This window comes from Gavialis gangeticus, unplaced genomic scaffold (genome assembly GCF_001723915.1).
Source record: "Gavialis gangeticus isolate Ggan-Ray unplaced genomic scaffold, GavGan_comp1, whole genome shotgun sequence".
Lineage (NCBI taxonomy): Eukaryota > Metazoa > Chordata > Crocodylia > Gavialidae > Gavialis > Gavialis gangeticus.
Genome location: NW_017729025.1, coordinates 86798756 through 86808437, shown reverse-complemented (window position 1 = coordinate 86808437; position 9682 = coordinate 86798756). Strand labels below are relative to the sequence as shown.

The following is a 9682-nucleotide window of genomic DNA, read 5'->3' as shown; positions in this document are numbered from 1 at the left end:
TGACACCAAAAAAAAAAAAAAAAAGGAGAAATTACATTATCAGGTTACTGGTTTTTTTGGTCATGGTAATTATGTCTGATAACTACAGCCATGTGTCCAGAGCATCCTGGTGAGCGTAGTCTGGTCCCCGTGCCCTGCTACTGGCCTGAGCCTACAGCAGACTACAGGTCCTGGCAAGCAGTGGGAGGGGGAGGGGGAGGGGGAGCTGGCAAAGAGCACCACACTCAGCAACAAAGGGACCACTACTGGCTTCTGCTGCTGCCGCTGCTGTCATGGCAATGCTGCACATGCAGCAGGGGCCTGAGCATCAGGGATGCTGTGGAGATATGCTGTGTGCAGGTAAGCGTAAGGTGTCATGCGAGGGACATTCTGCTCTGCCAGGCATGAGTCACCTTTGCAAAAGCAGCTTTTCCCCAGCAGCTGTGGGAGCTTGGCTCCACAGGGCCTGCCAGCACTGAGCAGTGGCATGCTTTGGGGCTCCAAACATTCCCAGGGATGCTGCTGTACAAGGGTCCAGCCAGCCTGCCTGGGACAGCAGCATGGGCTGTGCAGGGAATGGGGCTGCAGGTAGGAGCCATGGGTGAGGCTTAGGTGACATGTGTGGGAATAAGGCAGTTACTGCCTTCTTCAAGGGCCAGAGCAGGCAGGAGGCGCACGTGCATGCGCGTGTGTGTGAGAGATAAATGCAAAACAAACTATTTATGTCAGTAGTTTAAAATGCTTTGCATTATTATTAAATACAGGTTATTGGAGTGGTATTGGCTGATATGGTCAGTTAATCATCAGCTATCAGTATCAGCCAAGAACATCTTGATTGGTGCATCCCGTCACATTCCTAAGTTTTTGAACCCAAGACAAGACTTCTTGGTAGGTATCACATAACAAATAAAGGCAGAGAAATGCTGTGTTAGTCTGAAAGGTCAAGCAAAAAGTAAGTTGGGGTACCTTAGAAACTAACTGTTTCAGAGAGGCATGAGCTTTTGTAGGTGACCGTCTACTAGATTTGAACGAATGTGTTTCTCAGATGCCTCCCTGCCGTACCTTCTACCTATCAAACAAGTGTACACTACAAACACCTGTGTTCATTTGATCAAATATTCCATCAGCAGAAATGACTAGATGTAGTTCATGTAATCTACCAAATTATATTTAACATTGTGATCCCTTTTTAAAAGTCACAATATCAATATGTCTCCCTCTCCATTTCTAAAATTCAAAAGTGCTTTGGAAAAAATCTCACAGACTAAAGCTATTTATCAGTGTTCATCTCTGAATCCTTACCTGTAAAATACCAACTACAAATGTCAAGCCGCCTTGCAGGAAGTGGCCACCAACAAATACCCCAAAGGAAAAGCAGGCACCTAGCTGGCCATCAATCACCTCACCCACAAACCAGGGTCCTGGGAGGAGGAAAGCAATTAAGTAATAACAACAGTAAAAATAATATAGAAATGACCCCAGTTCACTAGTCGTAAGAATGAACTAATTAAGGTATTTGTAGTCTGTTTCAGACCGACATGACACAGTCTGAAAACCAGTAGAATAAACATTTGTTTCTCATATGAGCAAAGCATGCTGCTGCATTGATTAATGCCATCTGATTGCCATCAACCAAGAACATGATTATGTAAAAATTCTGATACCACACATGACATTTTGCTGCAAGCATAAGTGATGCATCCACTGAAACTATCCTTCTGCAACATAGACCTTCCACCAGGATTGCTCTACATTTGTGTGTTTGTCTTTCACATGTTGTTTTAAAACCTGTGCAAGTTACAAGTGAAAGTGGGCTTAGCCCTCTTGGTCTAGTGGCCTTCCAGAAGTCGCCACATAATTTGGTACCATTTTTCTAAAGACCAAACTGAAGAAGCAGTGTGCTTATAGATCAGAGCTGAAATGCCACAGAAGCTTCAACATGGAATCTACATACCATGGATTCATGTTATGCCAAGTTATAACCAGCCCTCTGTCTGTAACAGTGTTTATAGATGTGCTCTGGGAGAATGAGGGGCACTTTAAATGGAGCAGCTCCAAGAACCGCTCTAATTAAGGCACCTGGAGTGTCACGTGTATCAGCATCCCCGCGCTGAAAAATGGCGGCAGAGGCACTTTAACTAAAGCTTGAACGAGCTTTAGTTAAAGTACCCCCACTGCCATTTTTCAGCATGGAGACACTGATACAAGTGACGCTGGAGTCTGCTGGAGCAGACCATGTTCCAGCAGACTCAACTGAGTCTGTTCTGACACACTGTAATTACAGCATGGAGCAGCCTCCCTGCACGTGTATAGGCACCCTAAAACAATAAGTGAAACTCAAACTAAAATAAATTTATTTTTTAATTTTGTCATTTTAGAATACAAATACACCATACTATAGGTCAGAATCCTCTACAAATAAACCTCTGGTCTTACTCAATAAGAATTCTTTAAGTTAATAACAATGTATGAGTGATATAGCAGTGATGTTCCAGAAATTATATAAGAGGCAAGGATTTCTTAGGGTGGTATCTTTTATTGGACCAACTATGTAGCTGGGAAAAAATTAGATGAGCTTTTGAATGCAAGTCACTCTAAGTCACAACACAACTTTTTTAACTTTTTCTTATTGCCTAAAGTTTTCAGTAGGCTTTTCTATTAACATCTCCACATTTAAAAAACCCCCATTCATATCCCCCATGTTTTAAACTACTTACCCAAAACTGTGTATAAGCTTAGTATCAGAACAGAGTAGTAGAAGGTGTTTGTTTTGCTCAAGACGTGGAGGGAAAAGGAGGTCGACATTACTAATCCTGGAGGTCCTAAATGTAAAGAACATTTCAGAAAAATTAATTTACAGTACAGACAAAACATGCAAGATACTTGTCTAAAAAAAATCTACAAAATGTTTATTTAGAATATGTTACAAAAATGTTACAAATTAACATAATATTAAATATATTTGCAACTAAAACACATGGAAATAAACTGCTGCTATTGTTAATGTGGTAGCTGAGTGAAAACAAATTGTGCTGAAAGCACATCATTCAGGATGGAACTTAATTTGAAGAAACAATCTTTCATTTGAAACGTTATTTCTTTGACTTGGTTCAAAATGCGGTTATCACTTGATTGCCAAACAGCTGTTAGGAACACTAATCCAATGACAGAATTTTCTAGCACTAACCCACTAGTCTCTCCCCTATAAAACCTGGAAAAAAACCAAGAAAAAACTACTGCTGCAAGTGAACATACTTAACTCCAGGTGAATAAAATGGAGTGATTGTTGGAATACAGAGAAAATTAAGTTAATTAGAATGAAATGTGGGAGAACATTGGCCTTAAACTGAGACAAATGGCAAAATATTCAGAATAGTAAAAAATATATATAAATCCTAAGAGTGGGTCAATATAGACTAGGTTAATCAGAGGAAAGGCCAAAACGTGTATATTTTTTTTAGTGTTGGGTATTTGACTGGTCAAATAAAGTAAGGTCAACTGACTAATCAAATATCAGTCAAATTTGTAAAAAATTGCAAAAAGGTCCAAATAATACACAGTAAAAGCACAGATTTTCTGTTAAGAAATGTATCAAAAACAAATCATATTTCTGTCAATAAAACTACAAAAAAGTAGTTTTTTTGTAAAACTGCTATAATCTTTGGTCAATTGATTGGTCAACTGACAATACTTGACTGGTCAATTGACCAGCTTGCCAACCCTACCTTTTTTTTAAACTCTAGTCCATACTTGCTAGAATCTGATGGCAAAACCTGATGGGTAGGGAAGGCAGCTGGCTCCAGCATTTCCAGCATGTGGGGCATCTCTCCTGTGCTGCACAAATGCAGGGGCTGTGCATTCACGGTGGGGAGCACTGGCGCTAGGGACTGCCCAGCGGGGGCTGTGCTCCTCCCCATGATGTGCAGCACTGGCCGGAGCTGCATCCTGCTGGGCATGAGTGCCCTTGTCTGCTGTGGAGCCATGGGGGAGGGTGCAGGGGGTCCCCACACCCCCCACACTCTTTCATACCCACACCCTGCCCCCATAACCCCTCACATGTACACAACATACCTTATGTCCCCCCACGCAGCCACGCCCCCTTACAAATCTCTCTCATACACACACAATATACAAAACTACAAATTTATTTTTGAGTTATTATGCAAATCACCTCTATATACTGTATGCAAATACAAGTCATGACAAAAATATTTTTTGCAATAAAATTTAAATATGTCATGGTAGGTGTTTGACTTTTAGGTATGATTTTTTTTTTCTCGTTCTAAGATGGAAAGCCCCCTTCCCAAAAGGAGTATTTCCAGGGGGAAACGGGAGGGACTTCTGGTGGCAAAGGTTAGGGGGTGGGACTTCTGGTCCTAAGATGGTAACCAGGGGGCGGGGCAAATATCAAGGGGTGGGGCTACCCACATGGCCCTCGAAAGCTCACCAAACCTCCTTAAGCGGCCCTCTGCCCAAAATAATCACCTGCCCCTGCCCTAGAGTGCAGGACTGCCCTCATGAAATCAGCAGTTATCAGACCAATCTGTATAACATTTGTTGGTTGTCTGCCGAGACATGGCTGGTCAGAAGGTGCTAGCTCATTTCCAGGTGCTATGTTTTATGAAGATAGCTAAAAATACATTATTTTCCTACCTACGCAGTTGCTGTAGTTACCACAAGGATGCTACATGACCACGAATATAAAGAGAGGGCCTATGCACACATGAATGGAAAAGGAAGTGGTAACCACCTCTGTAAGATGTGCTCTAAACAATGTTTACAGGCTATGCTTCAGCAGCGTTAGTCTATCAATTCTTATTAAACAAAATTTACCACTCCACAAAATATTAAATTACAATAAAGGAAGAAGCATAAACCATACCATTCCTGTGGAAAACTGAAAGCCTAGCCATGTTGGATGAGTGCCCAAACCCATAAGAAAAGCTAACTGTGACAGAAGCAAATACTTGTGTGTTTTTTTGGGTTGTTTTTTTTTTTTGGGGGGGGGGGGGGCAGGGTTCTTTCCAATTAACAGCAATGACAAATTATTCTGTATCAACTACAATTAAATAGGCACAAAATAGTTTGCACTCTCTTTTCCTGTAAATAAAATGTTCCTGTAAGCAAACTGAGTTTAAGGCTTCTGTCAATGGGATTTTGTCTAAGCAAAGAATACAGAATCAATTTAACATATTAGATATTCTTTGGCCATTTTAGAAACAAACTGGCAGCTAGAAGGGATCAAATCAAGCTGGGAGGTACTATGTGCAAGGCTTTCATACTAAACTGCAACGTAATTATTAATGATTTTTTTTGGCACAAAGATGAAGGGGGGAAAATGAGTACTGATTAAAAAAAACAAAACAAATCCAGACAAAACACTGGTTCCTACCTTTCAGTGTTGGCTTTCGAAGATATCTGAAAACAAGGAGCAAGAAGATCTGAACCGCAACAGTCACTCCAAAAAGTAATCGAGCCTGAAAGCATACACTCTGTTATTCTCATGAAACGGAACTTAAAAATGACAGCCACTTCCTGGCAGATGAATGTAAATATCAAAAAAATGTGAGAAAAATAAAACCTTTTTTTAAATTAAAGTGTCCTGAGCTTCCTGATGCCTCATGTTAAACAGTGGCATTAAAAGGGGAACCTAAAGCAAGCCAATAAATCAGCTAGGTTCTGCCTTCTTCAAATGAGAAATACTTAAACCATGAAATCACCATTTACTGGGCTATTACATTTATAACAATGTGCATATTAATATATTTGTAATAAATGATCAACAATTACATTTCAGTATCTAAGCAAAATGGAAAATGAATTTTGCTGGCCACTTCATTAGGTTCCCAAGCTACTGGAATCACAAAATCTTCATTTCATTATGAGAAAGATCATCAATAAAGCACTTTAAAAAAAAAATCTGTACTTGAAAATAATGTCTCACAAAGAAACTTTTCTTACTGTATACATTCAGAATGCTGTGCTGAATAAAAGTAGTTTTAAATGACTATGGTAAACATCAGTTACAAATTAAAGAAACTAATGCAGGGCTTGAGCGTCAGTCACAATGCCACCTAACATGAGGCAAAATTCTTTCATAAGATTCTATCAATGCACTTTACTTATACAATGCCATCCTCTCATTTGCTGTAGTTCTGGTCTTTTTATAAGGGATAAAATGTCAAAACAGTTGAAGTCAATGAAAAAGTCAGTTGGGCCAGGGTTTCACGTTTCATCTCTGCTATAGGTAGGCATACTCTCAATGGCTGCTATGGAAATTACTTCTCTAAGTATAGTGCTCTTGCATTCTGTTTTCATTAGTTTTCTTTCATTTTGGTCTGAGCCTCCCTTTTGGGCAGACTACTTCAGTGGCTTCACTATCATTTTTTGTCCTTAAACAATACAAGCCTACTGTATGCACAAAACTTGCAAAAATTAGCTATGAACACAATTTTTTTTCATTTGTGTGTGCAATCTGTGCACTTACATGTATGATGAGTGGAACCTGGGAAAGGAAATTTGAAAGTATCCATGAAAGTTCTTATATGGATCTTGTATGGACAGCATGGTAACACTCAAATGTTAAAAAATATATTCAAAGCCACTGAATGTTAAAGAAATGGCTCCTGCACTCATTGGAGGAAGCAAATGGGTATGACAGCTATTTTGGCTGAAAGCACTCACCAAGATGTAATGGTCCATAAGGAGAATGAAAGAGGACAAGAAGCCAAATTTGAGAGAGAGATTTTCTCCCATAGCAAACATATGACCTTGAGTGCTACTCTTTCCAGCAGCATCCTAGATGTGAATAAAACAGAGAAGCAATTTGGCAAGTTGATCAATTTATCTAAGAAGTATCTTTCAAGTAAGTTACTTAAAACATCTGGTGAAGGCTCCAGGCTAACACTGCCAACTTCTCTGAAAAGCTCTAACTGGTATGTATGTACATAAACTAGCAAAGTTGCACAGTAGGGGCGTGCGAAGCGGGCCCTATTCAATTAGGATTCGGCCTAAATCAGGGACAGCGATTCGATTCGTTGATTCGGATCACGAATTCGGATCATGAATTCGATTTGATTTGGCCAAATCAAAATGTGAAGATTCGATGCTGATTTGGACATAGACACAGCTTTAAATGTTTTTTCTATGTACCTCGAGGTACCAGCGCAGCTGGTTAACGCTGTGATTCTGGGGCACATGGAGTGTCCCACAGGAGTGGAAGGGTCCCTCCATCTGCTTGGCAGCAAATTGGGGTCCACCAGGGAGCACACTGGGGCCCCCATGGGTCACGACCCAAAAGTGGGTTGCAAGAATATATGAAAGCATTGTGAACAAACTTTAAAAATGGATCAATGAACTTTAAAAAAATGATTCTCCTTTAACGGAGAAAAACATGGGAAACCATGGCTTTCCCTTGCAAGCTGGCAGAGTTCCAGCCTGCGAGGGGCAGCTTGGGCCCCCCCCCCCACACACACACACCCCGCCCCACACACTGTGGGGCCAGCACCTGGGGATGGGGGGCAGTGGGTTGGGAGTGAGGGGCAATGAGTTGGGACAGGTCATCGATGTTTACAAATGGGTCCTGGTACAAAAGAAGGTTACTGGTATAGTGTACACTGAGCAGACATGCTGAGCTTCACTGAGGTGACGCTATTGTGGTCCTCTAACAATGCAAACATGCTATTACTGTCCTTGTCTTGATGTGTTACAAAGAGGGGAATATTGCCTGTCTAGGTTACACATGGAGATGCAGAAATCTTTTCTAAATACTAGTGATGTCCGTGCACATATGTGTAGAGTGCTGCCAAGAGGGGAAACATTTCTCACAATGTCCTGCCCAAGAACATAATGTAAATGAAAGTCTGCCACTCTGAAATAGAAAGCATGCTATTGGTTAGACAAATCTTGAGAACAACATCAGACAATCTTATACAACTTCCTCATCTGCAAGACCATCAAAATTTAAACTGCTGTCCCTCATTATAAACTACCTTCCTTTTCATTGTCTGAAAACACATTTTTCCTCCATCCAAAATACTGGTAACACAGTTTGCCATGTTTAAGTGCCTCTTTTTTGAGGCAATCTGAAAATGGCACCTCTCAACTGTTACTTGAAAGGCTTTATTTACAATTATCAGGTCTTTCTTCACATCTAACATCATTATATTTTCAGGTTGAAGTCAAAATCCTGTTATTTATACATCCATTAGTGCTAGGTATTTCAGATTATTTTCACTAAATGTCTGTTGATTTCCTCCTCTGCTCCCTACCTTTTAGTTTTTCCTGCTAAAGACATGTGTTTAAATTAAATTAATTCCTAGTTTTACAAAGAAGTAGGTTGACAAATAAGACACTGCAGGTTAAAATAATGAACTGGTGACAACTTACCTGAACTGTCACATCTATGTGATGGAATCCTTCACTGTAGTTCTGGGAATTCCACTTCAGTACATAGAGAGGGCCAGACACATGATGGGCATCCCCCAGATGAACTCCATCTATACTGACTTTGACTGAAGTGATGAAAGCAGGAGAGAAGGCCAAAATTCTAAGTGAAAATAAACACGTTCATGATGGGACTTGAGGAAAGAGCTGCAATTACTCCTTGGAGAGAAACTACAAGGTTAAGCTTCCTAATACGTACCAGTTAACAGGAGTAAAGATGAAAATACCAGAGTTTTTGTAGGCAATTAAGATGCTAGGACTTAAGTTTAATTTATAACAGGGGTAAGATTAACTTCCTCCGTATCTGTATCTCCTAAGGATATAGATCCAGAACAACTAAAAGTGGAACAGCCTTTGCTGTACCCAAAGGATCCTGGTGAGCACCCCTGATAAATTTATAGGCAGCCACCAAATCACCCCTGAGCCTGCGCTTTTGTAGGCTGAAGAGTCCCATAGCTCACAGCCTCTCATCATAAGGTCTGTTTTCCTGACTTCTGATCACGCATGTGGCTCTCCTTTGGTCTCTCTCAAGCTTCTCCACATCCTTTTTGAATTGTGGAGCCCAAAACTGGACACAGTACTCTAGCTGCAGCCTCACCAAGGCTGAGTACAATGGGAGAATGACATCCTGAGATTTGTTTGAGAAGCATCTGCGGATGCAAGCCAGCGTTTTGCTTGCTTTACTAGCCACAGCATCACATTGAAGGCTCATATTCATCTTGTGGTCAATCATGACCCCCAAGTCCCTTTCGTCCATAGTGCTAGCCAGCGTAGCACTGCTGAGCCTATAAGCATGCTGCGGGTTCTTCTTCCCAAGGCGGAGAACCTTGTATTTTTCGGTGTTAAACACCATCAGGTTCTCGTCCGCCCATTTCTTGAACCTGTCAAGGTCATCCTGGATCACCCTCCTGTCCTCAGGTGTGGCTGCTTTACCCCAAAGTTTGGTGTCATTGGCGAACATGGCCAGTCCGCTTCTGATACCAATGTCCACATCATTAATGAAGATGTTGAATACTATAGGCCCAAGGACAGAGCCTTGAGGAACTCCACTGGTCACAGCACACCATGACGATTGACTTCCATTAACCACAACCCTCTAGGTCTGGCCACGGAGCCAATTCCCCAGCCAGCAGATCGTGGTGAAGCCGAGGCTGCAGTTGGCCAGCTTTGTTATGAGGTGATCATGGGATACCAGATCAAAGGCTTTTTTGAAGTCAAGATATATGACATCAATCTCTTCTCTCTTGTCCAGATGATA

General features: G+C 41.1%; 1 protein-coding gene across 1 annotated transcript in view; it reads right to left on the bottom strand.

The window, feature by feature from the left end:
- Positions 1-9682, bottom strand: part of TMEM62 (transmembrane protein 62) — a 47928-nt gene that overhangs the window by 3680 nt on the left and 34566 nt on the right. The window contains exons 9-13 of the mRNA XM_019519094.1: positions 8368-8527; positions 6664-6777; positions 5372-5456; positions 2697-2801; positions 1282-1400 (exon numbers count right to left, since the gene is read on the bottom strand). Of these exons, the coding sequence (XP_019374639.1) occupies positions 1282-1400; positions 2697-2801; positions 5372-5456; positions 6664-6777; positions 8368-8527 (583 nt within the window). The remainder of the gene's footprint in view (positions 1-1281; positions 1401-2696; positions 2802-5371; positions 5457-6663; positions 6778-8367; positions 8528-9682) is intronic.